The 22,234-nt window shown below is 32.4% G+C and overlaps 5 protein-coding genes across 7 annotated transcripts; 3 read left to right on the top strand and 2 right to left on the bottom strand.

The window, feature by feature from the left end:
• Nucleotides 1-1,182: 1,182 nt before the first annotated feature.
• LOC105128957 (probable sugar phosphate/phosphate translocator At1g12500) lies at nt 1,183-3,923 on the top strand. The gene is made up of 2 exons (XM_011030815.1): nt 1,183-2,331; nt 3,397-3,923. Exon 1 carries the CDS (start codon nt 1,206-1,208, stop codon nt 2,289-2,291), a length of 1,086 nt encoding a protein of 361 aa, XP_011029117.1. The 5' UTR covers nt 1,183-1,205; the 3' UTR covers nt 2,292-2,331; nt 3,397-3,923.
• A 3,913-nt stretch (nt 3,924-7,836) lies between these two features.
• LOC105128958 (mavicyanin-like) lies at nt 7,837-9,954 on the bottom strand. Of its 3 annotated transcripts, none has more exons than XM_011030817.1 (3): nt 9,137-9,954; nt 8,422-9,016; nt 7,837-8,304 (listed from the first exon to the last, which is right to left on the bottom strand). In XM_011030817.1, exons 2-3 carry the CDS (start codon nt 8,582-8,584, stop codon nt 7,961-7,963), a joined length of 507 nt encoding a protein of 168 aa, XP_011029119.1. In that variant the 5' UTR covers nt 8,585-9,016; nt 9,137-9,954; the 3' UTR covers nt 7,837-7,960. The 3 variants fall into 3 exon arrangements, with proteins under 3 accessions (XP_011029119.1, XP_011029120.1, XP_011029118.1); XM_011030818.1 differs by having other exon boundaries at nt 9,207-9,954; XM_011030816.1 differs by having other exon boundaries at nt 8,422-9,954.
• Nucleotides 9,954-10,335, top strand: LOC105129122 (guard cell S-type anion channel SLAC1-like; the record flags this gene model as incomplete). The annotated part of the gene is made up of 2 exons (XM_011031066.1): nt 9,954-10,120; nt 10,209-10,335. Coding segments are annotated over 2 exons (294 nt in total), but the record flags the coding sequence as incomplete, so codon positions are not given.
• Nucleotides 10,336-10,480: 145 nt separating this feature from the next.
• LOC105129121 (guard cell S-type anion channel SLAC1) lies at nt 10,481-11,757 on the top strand (the record flags this gene model as incomplete). The annotated part of the gene is given in 5 exon segments (XM_011031065.1): nt 10,481-10,976; nt 10,979-11,140; nt 11,143-11,170; nt 11,263-11,373; nt 11,375-11,757. Coding segments are annotated over 5 exon segments (1,026 nt in total), but the record flags the coding sequence as incomplete, so codon positions are not given.
• Nucleotides 11,731-17,358, bottom strand: LOC105128960 (protein TPX2-like). The gene is made up of 17 exons (XM_011030819.1): nt 16,944-17,358; nt 16,648-16,785; nt 15,738-15,891; nt 15,248-15,353; nt 14,713-14,763; nt 14,081-14,178; nt 13,933-13,999; nt 13,780-13,839; nt 13,533-13,619; nt 13,291-13,343; nt 13,096-13,174; nt 12,942-13,007; nt 12,786-12,848; nt 12,535-12,612; nt 12,390-12,434; nt 12,196-12,302; nt 11,731-12,119 (listed from the first exon to the last, which is right to left on the bottom strand). The coding sequence occupies exons 1-17, from the start codon at nt 17,116-17,118 to the stop codon at nt 12,101-12,103; spliced, it is 1,446 nt and encodes a 481-aa protein (XP_011029121.1). The 5' UTR covers nt 17,119-17,358; the 3' UTR covers nt 11,731-12,100.
• Between the last annotated feature and the right edge of the window lie 4,876 nt (nt 17,359-22,234).

Here is a 22,234-nt window from a genome sequence, read left to right as displayed (position 1 = left end):
CTGCACATTCCAGAAGTTCAATCCCCTTGATAAGTATTTTCCACAGCTTTTAGAAATCTTTCCCAGTCTCTAATTCGTCTTTTAGCATTAGTTTTCCTTTCCAAACCAGGGAGGGTTTGGTCTTATCCTCTGAATTAATCACTTGCAAACAATTCTTGACCAAGTCCCCGTTCACACGCTGGACTGAAGTTCAGGTAATTACCAGGCCTGTAACTCTTCCATGACTACTCTTTTCTATATATCTCTCTCTCTCTCTCTCGTTCACGCTCCATCTCATGATTTGTGAATGGTCCAGTCAAGAAATAGTTATTTTAAAACTTTATATAATCTAATATGAGATTTCCATGTGCATAACAGAGATATTAAAAACATTTAGTACGCAAAATTGAGAAATAGTTGTTGTTTTGGTTTTTCAAAAACAGGTGAAGCGTCATCTTGTCATTCTAAATAGGCAGGCTTTCCTAATTGCAACAAAGCCGCATCCACTCAAGATTTGTTTGTTTAACAAGCATAGATAGGGACTTGCATGGTCGAAAAAGTCACATTTACACGAATACATTGGTAATTATTTTTTAAAATATTTTTTATTTGAAAATATAGAAAAATAATATTTTTTTAATTTTTAAAAATAATCTTTAATATTAATACACTAAAATGATTTTAAAAAATTATTTTAAAAAAATCACGAAATAACCTTAACCCCCGCACGGGGCATAAATATGTTTTCCACAACCTTTGTTTTTACTCTGTTTTTTTTCCTTCCCGTAAAAGCATTTGTTTTTTCTCCTTTTGTTTTCCATAAAAGTAACCCAACCTAAGACGGTAAACATGGTGAAATGCAGTCAGTCCACAGTCACGTATCCATTACCGACAGTCTGACTTTTTACATTAACCTCTACTCACGAGGAATCTAATGCTGTTTTATTCTCTTCCCACTATCTCTCCCTTAATCCAAAGGCCCGTGCTTCATCTCCGCCCCCAAATCTGAATCTGCACCGTTTATCTAGATCCACACATCAACACGTCACTATAACAAAATTAAAAAAAAAAAAACAAAGAAAATATCATCATCCTCATCTCTCGCTTACAGATCTCACACACATTTCAAGCTCCTAACTTTCTGCTTCTCTCTCTAAGCAGAGTCGTGTATTCTTAGGAAGAGAAGGTTCTTGTGAAAACCCATTTTGCCCTTGAAGCCTAGGAGGATGGTGGAGGCACAAACATGGGCAACAAGGAGAATGAGCAACCCAAGAATAATGGATGGCACCACCGTGTCAACCACCACCAATGACCAAGTTCTTGACATCCCTGCAACCCCACCTGGTGATGTAAGAAACAATGCATATTCTTCCGTTGGATCGTATTTTTCTCCGACTATTTTAACAGCTGGGATTATTGCATCATGGTACTTGTCCAACATTGGAGTCTTGTTACTTAACAAGTACTTGTTAAGTTTTTATGGCTACCGGTACCCGATATTTTTAACAATGCTGCACATGATTTCTTGTGCTTGTTATAGCTATGTGGCTATAAAATTTCTTCAAATAGTACCATTGCAGCATATTTCATCAAGAAAGCAGTTCATGAAGATCTTCGCTTTGAGTGCTATCTTTTGTTTCTCTGTGGTTTGTGGTAATACTTCATTGAGGTACTTGCCTGTGTCCTTTAATCAAGCTATTGGGGCAACCACACCTTTTTTTACTGCTATTTTTGCCTTCTTGATAACTTGCAAGAAAGAATCTGCTGAGGTTTATTGTGCACTTTTGCCTGTGGTTTTTGGGATTGTTTTGGCCAGTAATAGTGAGCCTTTGTTTCATTTATTTGGGTTCTTGGTCTGTGTTGGTTCAACTGCTGGACGTGCTTTAAAATCCGTGGTTCAAGGGATTTTGTTAACATCAGAAGCTGAGAAGTTACATTCTATGAATTTGTTGCTTTATATGGCACCAATGGCTGCTTTGATTTTGTTACCATTTACTCTTTACATAGAAGGGAATGTGGCTTCAATTACAATTGAGAAAGCCAGAGGGGATCCGTATATTGTGTTCTTGTTGATTGGGAATTCAACTGTGGCTTATTTGGTGAATTTGACGAATTTTTTGGTGACCAAGCACACAAGTGCCCTGACTCTTCAAGTATTAGGCAATGCTAAGGCTGCCGTGGCTGCTGCCGTTTCGATCTTGATCTTTAGGAATCCGGTGACTGCGATGGGAATGGCTGGATTCGCAGTTACAATCATGGGGGTTGTGCTTTACAGCGAGGCAAAGAAGAGATCTAAGGTCACAACTCACTGAAGGATAATATAAAGATTCATTTTGATTGCCACAAACACTGGTGCGGGTCCTTTTTTTTTTTTTGGTTCTTTTGCTTTATTTACTTTTGCTTTAATGTTTTAATTTTTTTAATATTAGATAAGGGAAATTTGGATCAATTGGATTGTATAGGATGTGGAGAAAAGGGAAAGGGTTATGCTCTTCTTCTCTCTTTTTTGGCTTTTTAATTGTTCCTGTTGGGAGTGGTTAAGGGAATGAATTTCTCTCACTTTCCTCTGTGTGTAACCCTATATAATTGAGTTTACTGCAACTGGAACACAGAAAGAACTGGTGCAGATATTGATTTTCAAGTCTTTAAATTGGAGGGAACAAAGTTCTCTCTTTTCATCTACAAGTCTTGTCAGCAAGCAATTCCATTCTTTATGCAGCATATGTTTCTCTGCAAAATTGGCATTCCTTGAATTCGTTTCTGGGTGTGGAGGGTTTATGTTTTTTTGTTTTTTGGATTCTTTCTCTTGCTTTGAATGCTTGCTTGTTGGCTTCTTCAGCTAATTTTAGCAGCAAAAAATTATTGAATGAGTTACAAGGGTTTGGGACTGGAATTATGGAATGCTTGAATAAGTTGGTGATTAATTTATTTGACATACCCAGATGATACGTTCCTGTGATGTGAAATGTGATAATTATTAGGAGTTCATGTCTTGGTCATATGGCATAGGTCAATTTGTGGCTTTTATTTCCTGATTGCTGATGCCTTGTATACTGCCTTTTGGATCTATTGAGAATTTCATGCATAAAATTGAATGTTGATGGGCATAATGACATTTACATTTTGAGTGAGCCTGTTAGCAAATTTCAAGATAACCATTGAGGTTATCAACGCTCCTCTAGTCACTATCAAAAAAAGGAGGATAGAAGTTTCTTTCATTCACAGTTGCCATCTCTATTCACATGGTTCTAAGATTCCAAGTTCCTTTAATAAGAAACTGGGCTCTGAATAAAGAACAAATTTGATCAAGCTTTTTCCGAATAGTTAAAATTACACTTCTGCATCATGGTTATTGTATGTTGCAAGCATGTTATTCTTGCCTCCCCTTTTGACAAGATCTTTTGATTTAATCAACAGGGAGGAGTTTTCCTTTAGGTAAGAAATGCAAAAGAAGTTGTTTCTTACTGGGTTTTAGATGACAGGTGCGAGGTGTAGGGACATTTTGAAATGGTTCCCAAATGCAATAACTATACAAAGAGCAGCCTTATTTCCACATGATAGCAATGACAAACATCCTTTGGATCAAACAAATGAATTTGTTTCATAGTTTTAAGTGGTCAATTTCTTCAAGTAGGTTGAAATGACTGGTATTTTTTTCTGGAGTCATTTGGATTTATCTTTTTTTGTTTCTTTTTCTTTTTTGATTGGGTGACAATTATGCTTTAAGCTGGAAAGTGACTATTTTAACAGATGAAGGTGACATGTTCACATTCAGTTTAAGTCAAGACTCTTACTTTAAGTTAAGGTGCCTTGCTGACAGTCCCAACCACCGCAGATAGTTTTGTATTTGGTTATTGTTTTGTAAACTTTATAGCCTCTGCGCTATATGCTATACGCGTCATGTGGGACATGGACAGTTGCTTTTGCTTAAATCTTGATGGTAATTGGAACTTCCTTCGCAGCTCAACTTAGCTTAGCTTAGTAGTACGCATCATGTAAGTTGAAGGGTAATGTGACTCTTTGGTTGAACTCTAGTCATTTTCACTTCTCAATTCTCAAGTGAGATTAGATGAGTCAAGCCACTTGTTAATCAACTACTCATGTTCAAATTTAGACATCCATGTTTTGGCTCAGCTTCTCAGTTTCTCACGTAAAGGTCAGGCTGCCTTTGTCAAATCTTTAGCTAACCACCTTGAACTACAAGGATTAAACTTCACTCATCTCAATGGATGCAATGCTAAAATGTGCATAAATCGTAACGTATACTAAAATGCATACAAAAATATATCCGTGTGTTTTATTATAAATTGTACAGTGTAATTTACAGTAAAACATTAATTTTTTAGTTTTTTTTAGTTTTTTTTATTTTTTATGCTTTTCAAGCTTCTTTTTATTTTCTTCTTTCTTTGTTTTTTCTTTTAATATTTTTTTATTTAATTTAGTTTATTAATATTAACATGGTTTGATGAGTTAATTCAAATTTTTTATAATTAATTTTAGTTTGTTAATGTTAATTTTCTTTGTATTTAGTTATCATACTTTCATCACACATATCTTAGGTTTCAAAGGTTAACCTGATTTCACGGGTTAACCCAATTAATTATAGGTTAACCAATTAATTTTTTTTTTATTTTTTTACTTTAATAATTTTTTATTTAATTATTAGACTTTTATAATATGAATTCCGAGTTTAATAGGTTAACATGACTTGACGAGTTAACTTAAAAAAAATTATTTTTAATTATTTTTTTTATTTAGTTTAGTTTGTTAATATTAAATTTTTTTCTAATTAGTTATCAAAATTTTATGACATATATCTCAGATTTGACAGGTTAATATAGTTTCATGAGTTAACTCAGTTAATTATGGGTTAACCCGTTAATTTTTTTTATTTTTCTTCATTAGTTTTTTTCTTCATATTGGTTTTTTTTCTTTATTTTTTTAATTAATCTATTTAATTATTATATTTTTATGACACGACCTTACAGCTAAATCCACATCCAAGGCTCTTGGATTTGGTATTGCAACCAAACTCACTTAAACTTGAGTCATTCAAGTTTAATATTATTATTAATATTATAAATATTACTCTTGGGTGAAACATTGTAGCTAAACCCAAGGTTTTTTGATATATTTTTACGTAAAGACTTAACACTCTTTGATTTTAGTCTTTTTTGATATTTTTATGCAAGGAAAAAAAATCAACCTGCTCGTATATCTTTGTTTGTTTTTACCTTCTTCTATTTTTTTAAGCTTTTTACTACAGACTGCATAATGTAGTGAAAAAGCTGATGTCTTTCATTTTTTTTTTTACTTTTTGGCATTTTTCTTTGTTTTTTAAATTTACTTTTTTAATATTAAATTTTTTCTATTTAATTATCAAACTTTTATAATATGGATCCTAAATTTGACAGGTTGATTCAGATTTTTTTCCTTTTTCTTCATTCATTTTTTTTCTTCCTGTATGGTTTTTTCTTTTTCCTTTGTAATTAGTCTTTTTTTTTAATATAGTTCATTAATATTAAATTTTTTTCTATTTAGTTATCATACTTTTATTACACGAATTCTAGACTTGATAGGTTAACTTGATTTGGCAGGTTAACCCAATTGATTCAGATTTTTTTTTCTCATTAGTTTTTTTCTTCCAATGTTTTCTTTTAATATTGTATATAGTCCACAGTGAAAAAACTGATGTTTTTAGTTTTTTTTTCAATTATTTTTTTATTTAATTTGTTGATATTAAATTTTTTTCTATTTAGTTATCATACTTTCATGACATGAATCTCGGGTTTGACAGATTAACTCAATTAATTTATATCTTTTTTCTTTTTCTTCATTTATTTTTTTTATTTTTTTATTTTTAATTAATTTTTTTGTTTAATTTAGTTTGTTAATGTTAATTTTTTATTTAATTATCAAACTTTCATAACATAGATCCCGGTTTAACACAGTAAATCATGGATAACCTGTCAATTTTTTTTCTATTTAGTTATTAAATTTTCTCAACATGAATCTATGATTTGATGTGTTAACCTGGTTAATTAAAAAAAATCATTTTCTTCATTAGTTTTTTTTCTTCCTATTGGTTTTTTTCTTTGTTTTTTCTTTTTGATTAATCTATTTAATTATCATATTTTTATGGCACGTCTTTGGAGCTAGATTCACATCCAGAACTATTGGATATGGTATTGCAATCAAACTCATATAAACTTGGATCATGTAAGTTTAATGTTATTATTAATATTATAAATATTACTCTTAAGTCGAGTCGTTATAGCAAAACCCAATACTTTTAAGTATGACTTTATAAAAAAATTTAATATTTTTAAATTTTAATTTTTTTGATATTTTTTATATAAAAAAATTAATCTGTGACATTATGTGAGTTATCTAACTAGTAACAAGTAAAAAGGATCGCCTGTCAAGCTGAAACAGATGCGGGAAATTTCACCTTTTTCACCATTTCTATGTCATGATCCTTGCGAGGAAGCTAAATGCCACTACCATACATGCATACAGTTTAGTACTCCTTACGCTAGCTACTGTTTTAGCCTGAGAAGGTGAAGGTGCTGGTGCCTCGCCCTTGGGAAGGAAGAACAGTTGTGGCAAGCTTCTGTTTCAGTTCGCAGTGCTTGCTTGCATACACTGCAAATATGCCATTCTTTCCCTGGTTTTTCAAGAGTAGTAACATTATTACCGGTAGCTAAAGTGTAATATATATTCAAAGTGGATGAAGCTTCCTTCCAAAAACGTGTCGCACCAGAAACAACCGAGATATATATGTATGTATGTATGTATGTATGTATGTATGTGGCAATTAAAAGGAAATTAAATTATAACTTAAATTTTAATGATGTTAAGAATCTCTTTCATAATTAATTTATATTATTATTATTTTTTCAAGATAAACTAAACAAGGTCTAATATAAAAGCAAAGTCTTAAAATTATTGTCAAAATATGTTATATATGTGGCAATTAAAAAGAAATTAAATTATAACTTAAATTTTAATGATGTTAAAAATCTCTTTCATAATTAATTTATATTATTATTATTTTTTCAAGATAAACTAAACAAGGTCTAATATAAAATTAAAATCTTAAAATTATTGTCAAAATATGTTGTATTATATTAGACTAATAGATAAAGATATGTAGTTTATCATAATAAAAATATATAAAATATAAAACAATTATTGAGGTAAGCTGAGAACATGTACAATATTAAATCTATAAAAAAATATAAAATAAAATTCAAGAAAAACATATTTTTAACATAAATATAATAAAATCAATATTTGCATGCATGCTAAGCATGTATATAAACTTGTAATAGATATAAGATCAAAGTTCTAATATGCATATTAATTAAAAAAATAACAATACTTAAATTAATATAAAAAATAATATTTACTTATTAAAACACTTTCAATGAATAAAATTTTAGTTCTTGTCAATCATGTATCATTTATTCTTTAAGCCTTCATTATTTATCACTTGTATAACTATAATGTTTGCATCATATCTTTTTATTCATCTTTGTTTATAGTAAATTTTAGAAGCTAAAAGATTAAAGAATTAATTATAACTTTTGATTAATCATTACAAGATCAAAAATTAAATCTAGAAAAAACAAGGGTTCTTTAAGTACGAAAAATAAAAATTATTTATAATTAATTTTTTATTCACTTATAATTTATTTAAATCATGTTAATTAAACAAATCTTTACCATAAAGTATCTGAAACGGTCCTTGCCAAGCAACTGGGGAAGAATTGAAGGGTATGGAAATTAAGAATTTTTTATTTTGATCTCAACTGCTGATTCTAAAGCCATTTTAAGGGTAATGTCAAGGAGTAAGAGCACAAATGACTTGTATATTATTGAAAGAAATAAAATTAGCTCACAAACCATCTCAAAAACGAATACAAATAATAAAAGACTAGAAAAGAATAATAATCCATTGATAACATTATTATGAAAATCAAAACATGATCATCCCAAAAACCCCTACAATGGCCACAATCAACCCATGGTATCTAGAAGCAATGTCGCCTGCTGCTCCGGATGGCGTGGTACCAGTTGGGCTGGGAGAAGGTGATGTTGCCGGAGATCCCAATTGAGGCAACACTGTTATGGAAAGTTTCTGGTTCCCAGACTCGCAGTGTTTGGCCACACCACAAATGTACCATTTTTTTCCAGGAGTTGAGAGTGGAATCACATCATTTCCTGTAGTCAAGGGCACGATATCATCAGCTGCCTTGCACTCTTGGAATCCAGTTCCGTTAACTCTCAACACATTGTGTGCTCCTGGTGTATACTTGAAAACTGCACCAATAAATCAAATTATCAAAACAAAAATAAATAAATAAAATTGCTGAGTTACTATTTAAGGCAGTAGTAGTAAATATATGCATGCAATTTGTTTAGAGGGAGTCGAGTTACCGAGGGTGTCTCCCACGTAAAATGTTTTTCCCTGAGCCCAGGTTTTATAATCAAAGCCTGGTCTCCAACCTGTCTTGTCACCAACCACATGTTCTGTTGCCAAAATTGAAGGAAGAAAGACTGCAACAATGGCAATGATCATGAACATCCCAGAAGAAGCCATTGTTGACAACTTTTTACTGGTTAAGCAATTCTCTCCCTCTTTTCTTCTTTCTTTTTTTATTGACGTTGGTGAGATGTTTCTGCGATGCAATTTGATTGTTACAAAGTGTTCAAAAACTGCTGCCTATATATAGAGTTTCTCACTAGGGGAAAAAATAGTGGGGTCTAAGCTCTGTAACGTACCCATGGCCCGGAAAGGGAGGCAATGGCACCATAAAATTCTTGAATTTGCAGCAATTGGCAGCAACAATATTGCCTAGCAAGTTAATCCTTTTTTAAAAATTAAAAATTAAAAAATTGATGGATCCATTTTACACAGTAAGTTACTCTGCTAAAGGCCATTCAGATACTGTTTGCTACGCATGACTTGTTCAGCAAATGTGGCCATCGTGGACTTAGTTGAGAGGACTTGGACATATCTTGCACGTATTGCCTGCCAAATGTGGAAACGAATGTTATGATTTTGGGCGTTTTCTTGAAGCAAGAGATCGAAAACGAAATGAATGTATACATGTAAAAAGGCAAGGGGAAACAAGCAAGAAAACTTCCTGGCCTTTTGCTTTTCTCTCTCTCTCTCTTTTGTTTTTTCGGGTCAAGCTGTCTTTTGCATTTTTTGAACATGCCTGTTTGTACCATGCTCCTGCCTGGCTTTGGCATTGTCATCGTCGCCGTCCTAAAAGAATCGGTGCAGTATTTGGAATTATAGGTAATTAGCCCATTTCTTCAGTGCATCTAATTCCAATATCCAGACCGAGATGCTGTGGTAACGTCCAGGCCTGAAAGTGGAGATGAAGTATCAGGCCTTACTTTTGTAAGTTGGCCTCCATAAGCTTTGTTTGACGTTGGGCTTTAATTTATGGAATCATTGAACCACCAGTCCCTCCCATTTAATTATCAAGACAAGAAACTTCACATGAAAATCTCAAAAATACAGTTAAAATAAGAAAAAAAAGAAGAAAATCTACAACAAGTTTTTAATGGTTGATAGACTAGTGTTGTAGTGATGGAAAGATCTCTTCAATTTCCTAGCAACCAAACATGCAAGAAGTGGAGCAAGATTTCTTTTATCTTTCTCGTGTAAGCAAATTGTTGTTGAAATCAAATGGTGATATTAGTGTAGTATAAGCTTTCTAAGCCGCAAGATTGTGCTAAGTTTTGCATCACGAGAAATCCCTCATAAGACCCACTTTTTTTCAAGAAAGCATACAGGTCTCCATTTCATCTACCACATAACCCACCAGCTAATTAGCAAGCAGCTGTGGAGCTTCTTTTTCCAACGCTTAAAATTTCTCGTGATGTCTCTTACACTTACAAACTCAATGAAGCACGCAAATTTCCATAAAGAAAAGGATGTAAGAAAATAAACACAAAATAGAGAAACCAAGGCTAAAGATGAGAGGAGGGCTGGACGTAGTTTTGGTGGATTTGATTCGGCTAGTAGGGTTAATAGGGAAGCAAGGAAAGGGGATTTTAGTATCTTCAAGCATATTTTTATGCAAGGGTTACTATTCATTCTGAAAAATAAAAGACCTCTCTAGTTTTAGTTTTTAATAATTGTACCAAAGAAACAGTTTTCTTATAGATTAGACTGCAATCAATCAAATAAGATGAACTCAATTTGCATGTTGTCTCTGTTTTGTTTTGCAGGATTATGAGGACATTCTCCTTCCCAGAGATAAGAAATGCCCTTTTCTCCTCCGATTACCAATCGGTAGCTTTGGTATTCATTATAGAGGGTGGTTGAAATTGTAGTAGCAGGTTTTTTTAAAATGTTTTTTATTTAGAAATATATTAAAATAATATTATTTTTATTTTTTAAATATTATTTTAAACATCAACATATCAAAACAATATAAAAATATAAAAATAAAATAAATTTAAATAAAAATAAATAAATAAATTTTCATGGAAGTGTCTTAGTAGCGAAGCCGTCTTATGGGGTGCACTTGCAGCGAGTCCAGCTACCCAGTTTCTCCGCATAATATCATTCATCAACCTTGCCCTCTGGCTCTTAGCTCTTGCGATCCTAATTTCTGTTTCTTTCACCTACATGCTCAAATGCATAGTCTACTTTGAAGCTGTCAAGAGAGAGTACTTTCACCCTGTCCGTGTCAACTTTTTCTTTGCTCCATGGGTTGTGTGCATGTTCCTGGCCATTAGTGTACCCGCTCTGCTAGCACCTGAAAATTTGCATCCTGCCCGCTGGTGCGCCTTCATGGGACCTTACTTCTTCCTTGAGCTCAAGATCTATGGCCAATGGCTATCAGGTGGAAAGAGGCGTCTTTGCAAGGTAGCTAATCCATCTTCTCATCTCTCTGTAGTTGGAAATTTTGTTGGGGCAATTTTAGCCTCTAGAGTTGGGTGGAAGGAGGCAGCTAAGTTCTTGTGGGCAGTAGGCATTACCTTGTGGTATTCGTCACATTGTATCAGAGATTGCCAACAAGCGAACCATTGGCTAAGGAGCTCCATCCCGTGTACTCTATGTTCATTGCAGCCCCATCTCCTGCAAGCATTGCTTGGGAAACTATATATGGTGATTTTGATGGGCTGTCTAGGACGTACGTATCAACTTTTTCACAGGGTTCGGGTAAGACTGCCCCTATGTTGAATTTCCTTTCCAGGTTTCCAGTTAGTTTCAGGCCTAGATTTACTTGTAGATTATCATTTGTAACTTCACAGTTTTTCAGAGGCATGGTGGTCTTATACCTTCCCCATGACAACAGCATCAATGACAACAATCAAGTACGCAAAGAATGCCCCTGGAGTTCCAAGCGGGGGTCTTGCACTTATTGTCATCAACAATGGTGCTGGTATTATTTGTATCCACCCTTCTGCACGCTTTTTTTTGGCAGACATAATTTCCCAGTGGTCTTGCCATTGCCATAACAAAGAGAAGACTAGTCAAGGAAAAGAAACCCCTCGAGGAAGCCAGTGATAAAAGGCGATGGACAAAGCAGGCTCTGATCAAGCACAATTCGGCAAACATGGATTTTAGTGGAGAGAATGAAATGGGTTGCTAATTCCCATGTAAACGTAATGAAATGGGCTCTTCTTCAAGCACATTACCTCAACATACGTTAACGCCAAATCTAATATAATTTGTAAAGGCTTTGATCATTGTTCATTATGTCATATGGATTGTGAACCAAAAATGAAAGAACTGCAATTTAGAAATACCTCCAAGACACTGCTATCAACTGTATTCTGTATTTTCCACTAACTATTACATGTGTTGTTCATGCAATGCTAAAGAAAAAGTGTGGTGGTATAAGGGTAAGAACGCCTTGATGGCTGTACAACACCGACCATGTAGTAATTTTTATTGGGTTGGGGACAAGCCTACGAAATTGTAGGAGACAGAGGTTAGATTTACACGAACGCGTGACATCAGTTTCTTCCACGGTAAACAATTGACCTCAAACGATACGGACTTCCATGGTTTCCGTATAACAAAAAGATTGATTATTTTTGTCCAAGTGTTCACCCATCATACTCCATTCCCTGTAATTCTCAAATCTCATCGGATGCCCAAGCTCCTGTTGACATTCCAAATTAAATTATCAATGTGGAAATGGAATTAGGGAAAAAAATTGCTGATCTCCATTGACATACCTCCTGATCGATTGGTTTCTGACTTCATTGGTGCCCATATTGCTCCCATATTGAATCTGCTGCTTTCCAACAAATATAGATTGCCTTTCTTTCACCGAATGCACCATCTAAAAGAAGAAAAGAAATAGTTTACAGCTGGAACAAAATGAAAGTAATGCTGCACAGAGAAGGTTCCAAACAGGTGCCATGCTTACCTTCTGCTCTGTTTGGAAGGGATTCAATCTATTTTCTTTTGGACCCTTACGCCAAAGAAACAATTAGAGACATTAAGCAGAGTAGACTTGCAATAATGATATATGTGTGTTTGCTGACAAAGAATTTATAAGGAACAAGGAGAACCTTCGTAGACAGATAGCTTGGTTGAGGAAATTGCAATTGAGATTTGTTATTTGGTTGGAGTTCACTTGTCAGGGAGAGCTGGCATTCACAGGCCAAAAGAATGTGAGCATCTTGGAAAGCATATGAATGCAAACGCTACGATAACAATAATGAGCACTACAACAGAAATAAATGTATGCATCTCTCAAACAGGAGATAGCATAATGATTTTTATTTTTCTTTTAACTACAAGATACAAATTGAAGGGTTACCTTACTGAAAAGATCTATGGGTGGATTATGTTGAAACCTCTTCTCCGTATGAAAATTAAATTCCTGTAATTAACACAATATTCTTTCAAATGATTCTGCATACCAATAATCAGTAGTTCAGTACATATATAGCAACTAGAGCTATCAATGGATTACCATTGGCACCGTGGTTTCCCGAATGCTAGTTTGAAAAACTCCCATTTCTCCTTTACTAGAGAATATCTGCAATCAGAGACAGCAAACAGGTTCACATTTAGTAATTGTTACCACAACATTTAGAGCATAAGATCTACACTATTTTCTCTATTACCTTCTTATTCAGAGGGCGAGCTTTGAATGTATGTGTTGCGCCACATCCATCCTGCTTTGGAGGATTCATGGTGGTTGGTCTGAGCAAAGTAGGAGAAAATTTGAAGCAAGCACTTGAGGGAAATGAACATCTAATGAAAATTGACCATCACCTTCTACTCATTCTGAGGTCAATTAATAAAAAAAAAAATATTACCTTCTGGATTCTGTCTTCACAATTTCTGAAATTGTACTGGGTTTATCCAGCCCCTGTAATAAAGCATTTCAGTCTCCCCATGTTTTAATAATTATGACAAAGAAAGATGATTGCAACCACTAACTAAGACACAGAATACCACCAAAAACAGTTCTCATCATATTATCTACAAGATTTGAACCAGTGACGAAGACTGTTTTCAGTTGGATTAGTAATCATGATTTCAAGGAATCTAAATAAACCTTGTTTGAATCATTGCACTGAAACGAGGAAGATGAAACTGAAGAGTGGTGCTGCATTGCCCTTTCTAATGTCTTCAAGTGAAATTCCTGAGAAGCAATGGAAGCATTTCTCAACGTCAAATACAGGACAAAAGCTCCCTACTTCTGAAGTGTTTGTCTATAGTTGGAGCAGGACCCATATTCTCAGCACTGCTCTACTTATTATAGACAGAAATAGAAACAGGCAGAAGCCAGCTCAAGCACTTACTTGAAACTCTGGCAACTTTGGGGCACTCTTCTTTGGAAGAGGAAATGGAGCCTCAAGAATCTGCAAAACAAAATGATATATATATTTTTATTTTGGGAAAACAAAACAAACTTTTATATATGACATCTCAAACTATTTAACTTGTATACTCACTTTTCGGTTCAATGGGCGTGCTTTGAATCTTCGTGCAGGCGCTGTCATGTATTGCTGTTCTTTGGGCCTGAGTTATAAACATGTCAATTATTTGGCCATCTGTGTTAAAGATACTTGGAACCTCAGAATCTTGAACAGAAGCACAAACCTCATCCTTTGTGCCCTGTGTGCTGTTACAAGGTCAGGTTCTCTTGGAACAGTCAGCCTTAGTTTTGCTTGAGAAGAGATTTTATCAACAAAACCATCCTGCAAGACGAGGTCAAAGCATTTGCTAACTTCATGATGATTTTATCCTGTTATGTAGATTGAATTATACAATCCTCTCTCCAATTCCAAAAGGTCTGAACTTCATCTCTTTTTCACCCCCATTGTTCTGATGATTATAAGTTTTCCTTTTATATAAATATCAAAGCATATAGAAGATCACAGCTAAAAACATAAAAGCTTTGTGCTTGATAGTTCATGACTATTGGTAAAAAATCAAAGCTGTCCTAACCAGTTTATGTTAATACAAGTTAAGATTGTAACTTTTTTTTATGAAACAATGGTGGCGAGCATATTTTCCCCAGAAATTGCATAAAAGTTTTGCAAGTATGCCTTCGGAGTTTAGGATTATGCTTCTAACATTTCTGAGGGTTGATTACAACATAAATTAGCTCAAGTCAACAGAAAAATCATTTTTTTAAGAGTTTGAGGTGTGAAAGACTGGAGATGATTGATCAAGTATGCAATGCATACAAAATGTAACTTGAGGTCCAAATTAAAATAACAAGCATCTACCTTTTTAGATGTCTTGTGGATGAAATCTGTTTGCTGCTTTCCATCACCGATCTGTTATGTAGAACATGTAAATGGACTGGTAAATATTTATAAAAAAAGGAAAACATAACAATACTAAGATTTAGTTCAGGACCCCTGCACTAAATTTAGGGATCAATTTCACTCACAATCCGCAATTCACTAACATGAGCTTCCAAATGTCAAGCCAGGTTCAGTCATTAATAAACAGCCACACCTACATCCTAATCAACTCCTTTAATTTGACAATAGAACATGAGAATGCATGATACGGTAAAACAATTGAAGGAACATTCCCAACAACACGCATCAATGTGGCAACCACTGATCTGCCTGCAACTACATGGTCAAAACCCTCGTATAAATAACAAGAGTTCTTTCTTTTCTTTTCTTTTTTTATTTTTGTGTGTGTTATCAAAAAGTCCATTATTGATCAGCACATATAACTTCATGACAAGTTCTCCAAAATACGAGCAAAAGGAATGGGCAAGAAGATAGATTCACAAAAGCTGTCTACCTTGCAAACGTGACCTCCTTCCAGTTTCTGCCTCTTGGCAGAATGACTTTCAAGTGCAGAAGAATTGCATAAGCTTCTCTCCTTTTGACCCAGCAGTATCTGAAATCTAAAAATTAGAGATGTAATATTAGAAAGCGACTGTATTAAACTGAAAGGTCTCTGATTTTAGCTTCCAGTGAGTTGCTATATGGTAATTGCCTCTAGCTTAAATGCATAGAATATTAAATATTCTTCATAAAAGAAGATGAATGCTTTATGGTATAAACTCACACAACAATCCACATGTTTGCCAAAGTTGTGCTTTTAAAATTGAAAGGGCCATCTAACTAAAACCATAAGAAAAAGGACCAAGACAAGTTCCAAGTTGTAGCTTTATTGGAAAATTTCATAAAATAAAGAAGCATATTTCTTCAACAGTATAACAAGAAACGATAAAAGTTGTTTTCTTAGACCACAAGTAAATAAGAACAAAGAATTTAGTGAGAATCACCTGGAAACACCTATTTGAGTGGGGTGATTTTGCTTAGCCAACTGACTAGCCGTAGGTTTCATCAAAGTTGAACTCCTGGGAAATGTTGGCTTGACAGTGGACTTCACCTTGGGGTTTGATTTATCAGTAGATTTCTGATGGTAAAAGGTCAATCCTGCAAGCAAAAACAAGAATTTTTTGAAAGCTAGCACAGTTTAACCAAAGTTTTGGCAAACTAGCACAAGTTGAAAAGGTATTTAGAAAATAACACAGTTTAGTTAAAGTCGCAGATAGGAACCGCAACTTTGTTAAAGTCACATCTGCGAACAAGACTTTAACCCCTAACCCTAAACTAACTCTAAATAAACCCTAAACTACCCTAACCCCAAATAAATACTAAATTGAAATCAGTATCTCAAACATCAGTTAATAGCTAAAAATAAGAGGAAGAGTGATCTAACTGGAGTAATATTTTAATGCAAGAATAACACAATCATATAATGTTTCTCAAAATAGTTGTTTGCTACTTTTTTTATTCAACTCCAATGATAGGAAGCTTCACTGCATATTTGAGGCTACAAGCCATGGAAAATGGAATATTGATACAAATGAGTGTTGGTATTGCAACATGTATTGATTCTACCATTCAAAAAAATTCAAGGTCTATGCTGTTTTCAAAGAACACTGGTCCTCAGCACTGCTTTTCCAAAAAAAAAACCATGGAGTACTTGGTGTGAAAGTGAAAACAGCTCTATGTGTAATATTTTTCTGACAGAATTATTTTTTACCAAGTCAATCTTGAAAAAATGAAAATGGGATTGGCCAAGCAAGGTTTTATTTCGAGCTCTAGTCATCACAATCTAAAATTTGCTATGGTGAAGTAAAAGTCATAGGGCATGCATAGTCCCTACACAAGCATAATAATTAGTACCTGTATCGTCCACCTCTATTGCAGAGACTTCTGGTCCCATGTCATCGTTAAGCAGAGTGACCCTATTTTCGTCATCCTTAGATTTTGGAGAGGTATTAACATTCTCCAGTAGACTGTACAGAAACTTTGCCACAAATGCTGAAACACAAACAAATACACCAATTTAAGCTAAAAAGGAATAATTATAAAAATAGTAAATAAGGATTGGCTTGATAATTGTTGTTAAGAGCTCCATAATTCATTAAACAATCAGGGAAAAACCAGCAATGAACAAATTACGGTGTTTTGAGACTTACGAGAAGGAGGACAGCTCGGCGCCATATCAAACCACCGCTGAACCTCACGCGCCTCCGCGATTGACTCCCGGCTAGTGAAATCGAAGTACTTTGGAGCATCAAACTCGTAATCAAGATCAATTTCACGCGCCTCAAACACCATAAACTCCACCTCCATTTTCTCTTCCATTTCCATCTCTCTCCAAAAAGCACACTCTCTCTATAACCGTTATAGTGGAGGAGACGAGAGGAACGGCGTTGATTCCGTTGAGAGAGCGGTCGCTTGCCAAACCTCTCTTACTGTAGCATCGGCTGCAATAAGTAAATAAATAAATCATTTAAAATAAATACTCTTTTTTCTTAATTTGTTTTGGTATTTAGTTGCCAAAAATACACCGCTGTGTTGGTGGGTTTTTTTTTTTTTCTCCAATAATATTATCATTTAGGTTACAATTTTTTTTAAGGGAAAACAGCCTAAAATCTTATTAGATAAGGAAAGATAAATTTATTCTTTATGCATAATATCATGTTTGATTTTGTTTTTATTTTTTAAAATTATTTAAAAAACATTTATTTTTTTATTTTTTTAAATAATTTTTATATATTTTTAGATTGTTTTAATATATTAATGTTAAAAATAAATTTTAGGAAATAATCATTGCTATAATACTAAAAAACCTTTAAAAATAGGCAGAATTATATCCTGAATGTTAAATACCCGGGAAGCACAAAATGAGGTTTTGAGTTTTTATTATTATTATTATTATTATTATTATTATTATTTGCAATGATCCAGAATTTGAATTTTATGGAACGGAAGTTTATAATAATATATTAATAATTGGATAATGAGTGTGAAAAGGACAAGACAGTTCTGCCCTGGGGATCTGGAAGAATGGCTGCAGTTGGGTTTCGAGTGGTGAGTGAGATTTGAATTGAGATGAAGGGTAAGATGTGGAATTTAGTTGTCGAGAGGAGTGAGGTTTTTGTCTTTGAACAGAGGGGCAAGTGTTTATCGGGGATCGAGATTACAGTCGAGGAGTCTGAAGATTTCGGCGCCTGTTCGAGTTGCCCTTGTGGTTGCAAATAAATTACGAGATTTGACACTAACGGTTTTATTCGTTTTGGCAGGTAATGGGATCGGGTGTAGGGTCCGCTTTCGAAAATTCAAAAACGAGAGGGACGGGGTAGAACTGGAAAATTGGAAATTAGAATAAAAGTCAATTATTACTAATTAAAAAATGATTTGATATCAGTTCAGTACTTCAGTTGTTTGTATAGCCTTTTCTAGATTGATGAGATGGGCTTTTGATGAGTTGGAGAATGAGGCTCCGAGTTTCGGGGAGTCGAGCCGTTCAATTATCTTTGACACTTATCCAGTATTAATAGCAATTCGAGAAGTCAATCGAATACAAGTGCGTCTAGGAATTAGGTTAAAACTGTATTTAAAAAAAATTAAAAAATACAATTAAGTTTTTTATATTTTTAAATTATTTTGATATATTGTTATTAAAAATATTTTTAAAATATATTTTAAAATTTTTAATATATTTTTTATTAAAAAATATTTTTAAAAATAATTAATACTAAAAAAAAAAACCCTTGAAGAAGAAAACAAATTGTTCCATCTAGATCCATGGAACCCACTATAATTTGCAACTAATAAAGTGATTTTATTTTTCCTCACCGGTAAAATTTATAAAATCTTAAGATGCAGCAATCAGCATCACGAGGCAAACAGTGTTCACCAAAAATAACCACCAAAAATAACCGAGGCTGTCTTATTTAGTCGAACCTTTCTGTGCCTTCTATGAAGAAATTGGATAGCTATTAGTAGGGGTATTTATTTTTGGTTTGTTTTAATTTTTATTAAAAATAATTAAATAAATATTTAAAAAAACTAAAAACTAATCAGTTTCATTCTATTTAATTTTTTAAAATAAAAATTATTTAAATTATTTTGACTTAATTTTGATATTTTTTCTAGTTTGACTCGATTTTTTTAATTTTGATTCAGTTCAGTTTAGTTTTTTTAATTTTAAGTTTACAAAACCAAAAACGAATCTAACATATCAAATTAATTTTTAAAATTCTAATTAATTTTTTTTCATAATTCTATTTTTATAAAAAAAAATTAATTTAATTAATTTTTCAGATTTTTTACTCACTTCTTTCTATCTATTAGTCATAACCTTTTTAATGCCTCCTCGTGAAGAAATTTGAAATCTATGTGTCATTATCCCTCTTTAACCCTTGTCTTTCAATATATTTTTAAAATACAAAAATTCCCAGATAAAAATGTGTTTAACTCAATTTAGTCAATTTATGATATTTGATCATTTTGGGTTGTTTGTGTAATGAGATTTTATATAAAAAAAATGAAAAGAGGGAAAAGTTGTTTAGGAAATGGAAAAAAAACAAGGAATTAAGGTGATTAAAGACCAAAAAAATAATATAGAAGATTATGAAAAAGAAAAAAAAACTAAATTGAAAGATTAAGAAAAATTAAAAAGTTATTGAAATAGATTTTTTACATGAATAAGAAGAAATTTAATTAATTAGGGATTCATGGTTAAGAAAAAAATTGTAAATTTTCCTCACATTATTTTTTTTAACTTAGTTTTTTCCATTTTGTAGGGAATCCAAAACAATATAAATAAAAGGCATTCACACAAAGAAAAAGGAGGACACGCATATATAGATTGAAAGGGAGAGGCTCTTGCAAAATAAACTAGCAAAAAACTTAATAAAGGAAGGTAAAAATAATTAAAAGAAAAACATAGAAAGTCCACACTATCCACCAGCAACAACCTTATTCCTAGCATCTGATCTCTTAGCTCTGATAGAAGTGACCTCCATCGCCGCTAGAAAAAGAGCGTGTTTATTTCCGTAATTTCCTCTGTATTTGAAGTAAACCGCAAAAACAAAATGCCTGGTAAAATTACAAACATTATTTACTGTATACAAGACCCACCACAATTAATATTCGAAACGCGGGTTAGCCAGAAGCAATATCCATTTGCTTTTCCCTTTCTGCTGCATCTGTGCACGCGCGCTCTACAAAGTAAAGAGTGTAATTAAATTGTGAGCATAGGAAGAAAGGCTCACATGGTGTTGAAGGTTGGAGACGAAGATGATGGTGATGATCTGGCCAGACAGAAACAAACACGCTTTTTGCTTCAAACGTTTCTCCCTGTTCTTGCTTCTGTGTAGTTTTGTAGGAGAAGTGAATAATGTGAGCTGAATTTTATTTGATATTGTTATATCTAATTTAATAAAAAAAATATTTTTTAATTGTGTTTTACTTTAAAAAATAATATTTAATATTATTTAATAATATTACATAAATTAAAAGAAAATTACGTATTTACATGATATTTTACATAATATTTGTGGAATTTAATTGCAATTTTAATTTTATTTTTAATGATATTTTACTTGATTTTGTTGTATATCAAAAAACCATGAAAACTTTAGTTTTTATTGAATGAATTTCATACGTGATGAAGAAATTGTAAATAAGTTAATGAAAAAAATATTTGATATAAAATATTATTTATTTAATTATATAATAGTAGTAGTTAAATTTGTAATATTTAAATTAAAAATTATTAATATTATTATATATCTTTTTTATTTATTTTATAATTTAAATTTAAATTATAGTTTTAACTAAACATATATAAATATCAAATTAATTTTTTTAAAAAATATATTTTATAAAATAATTTTTTTTATTAGTTTTGTTTTAAAACATGAATGAATATTGATGTTGTTTTGAATAAATTCATGATATGTTTATGACTTTTTTCAATGTTAGATTATGCTTATTTATATTAATTAAATTAGTCAAACTATTAGTGGTTTCAAGATGGTCATACTTGGTTAGTAATTAATTTAAAGTAAGTTAATATAAATTATGTAATGGAAAGAAATAAATCAAAACATGAATCTTTGTTTATTGTTATTTCAAACCCCCTCCCCATGATAATATATATATATACATACTTACATAAGAATAGTTTCTTTATCAAACTAAAATTCAAAATCATTAAAGTAAATTTTTTTATTTTTAATAAACATATGTATTTAGTTTATTCAACATATTAGCAATTTAACATGTATATAAAATAAGTATTGTTATTGAAAAATTAAACAGTAATGCAAATTATGTCAAGTATGATATTTTAGGATGATTTTCATCTTCTTTTTAATATAATCAATCTCTTATTTAAAAAATTTTAAATATCAATTAAGTTTTTTAATAACAATAAAACTAGAAATTAATTATTTTTTATTTTATTTTCATCCCTCTCATATAAATCGTGAAGAAATCTATGGCCACACTATATCTTACCGTTTCTCTTGTGGTAAAAGGAGCCCTAGAATACATGTAGCATTTACTATTGAATTACATTGATAGAAAACACAGTTGAATGACATAAATACATGGCAGCCTAAAATTCTAGTGCTTCAAAATGATGTCGTTCTAGTGGTTGTTCCCTGTGTTTATTCAATGTGATTACCAGATCCACATTGGTTTCCTATCTTTTTTTGAATCACTGGTCTTAATAGGGAGGGACATCTAGGTGGTGGTCAAGTGGTAAAAATTTGAAATTAAGGGGTTTGCTCCCTCTGTGATCTCAGGTTCGAGTCCTTGGTTGCTCATATGATGGCCACTGGAAGCTTACATGGTCGTTAACTTCAGGACCCGTGGGATTAGTCGTGGTACGCGCAAGCTGGCCCGAACACCCATGTTAATCTTAAAAAAAAAAAAAAAGGAGGGACATGGGAACAAAAGGTTACACCAATCCAGTGAAAAAAAAGAAAAAAGAGTTCATATTTGAAAATTGCTAACTGATTACAATGCTACGCTGCATATGTGATTCCAAGTTAATTTTTTAATGCAAGAGTCAAACTAAAATCCAAAATCATTATCGTAAAATTTTTTATTTTTAATAAACATATGTATTTAGTTTAGCCAACATATTAGCAATTTAACATGTATACATAATAAGTTTTGTTATTAAAAAATTAAATAACAATCCAAATTATGTCAAGTATAATATTTTAGGATGATTTTCATCTTCTTTTTAATATAATCAATCTCTTATTTAAAAAATTTTAAATATCAATTAAGTTTTTTAATAACAATAAAACTAGATATTAATTATTTTTTATTTTATTTTCATCCCTCTCATATAAATCGTGAAGAAATCTTTGACCACGCTATATCTTACCGTCTCTCTTGTGGTAAAAGGTGCCCTAGAATACATGTAGCATTTACTATTGAATTGCATTGATAGAAAACA

The sequence above is a fragment of the Populus euphratica genome, unplaced genomic scaffold (genome assembly GCF_000495115.2).
Source record: "Populus euphratica unplaced genomic scaffold, PopEup_1.0 scaffold48.1, whole genome shotgun sequence".
NCBI lineage: Eukaryota > Viridiplantae > Streptophyta > Magnoliopsida > Malpighiales > Salicaceae > Populus > Populus euphratica.
This window is presented reverse-complemented; position numbering and strand designations above follow the sequence as displayed.

What these genes read in the sequence shown, in the direction of transcription:
- LOC105128957 (XM_011030815.1), top strand. Translation starts at nt 1,206, where the DNA reads ATGGTGGAGGCACAAACATGGGCAACAAGGAGAATGAGCAACCCAAGA.
- LOC105128958 (XM_011030816.1), bottom strand. Translation starts at nt 8,584, where the DNA reads ATGGCTTCTTCTGGGATGTTCATGATCATTGCCATTGTTGCAGTCTTT. An exon ending in TTACGTGGGAGACACCCTCG is followed by an intron (nt 8,305 to 8,421) that starts GTAACTCGACTC and finishes TTATTGGTGCAG; the next exon opens with TTTTCAAGTATACACCAGGA.
- LOC105128960 (XM_011030819.1), bottom strand. Translation starts at nt 17,118, where the DNA reads ATGGAAATGGAAGAGAAAATGGAGGTGGAGTTTATGGTGTTTGAGGCG. An exon ending in GCCGAGCTGTCCTCCTTCTC is followed by an intron (nt 16,786 to 16,943) that starts GTAAGTCTCAAA and finishes TTTGTGTTTCAG; the next exon opens with CATTTGTGGCAAAGTTTCTG. An exon ending in CCTTCCAAACAGAGCAGAAG is followed by an intron (nt 12,303 to 12,389) that starts GTAAGCATGGCA and finishes TTCTTCTTTTAG; the next exon opens with ATGGTGCATTCGGTGAAAGA.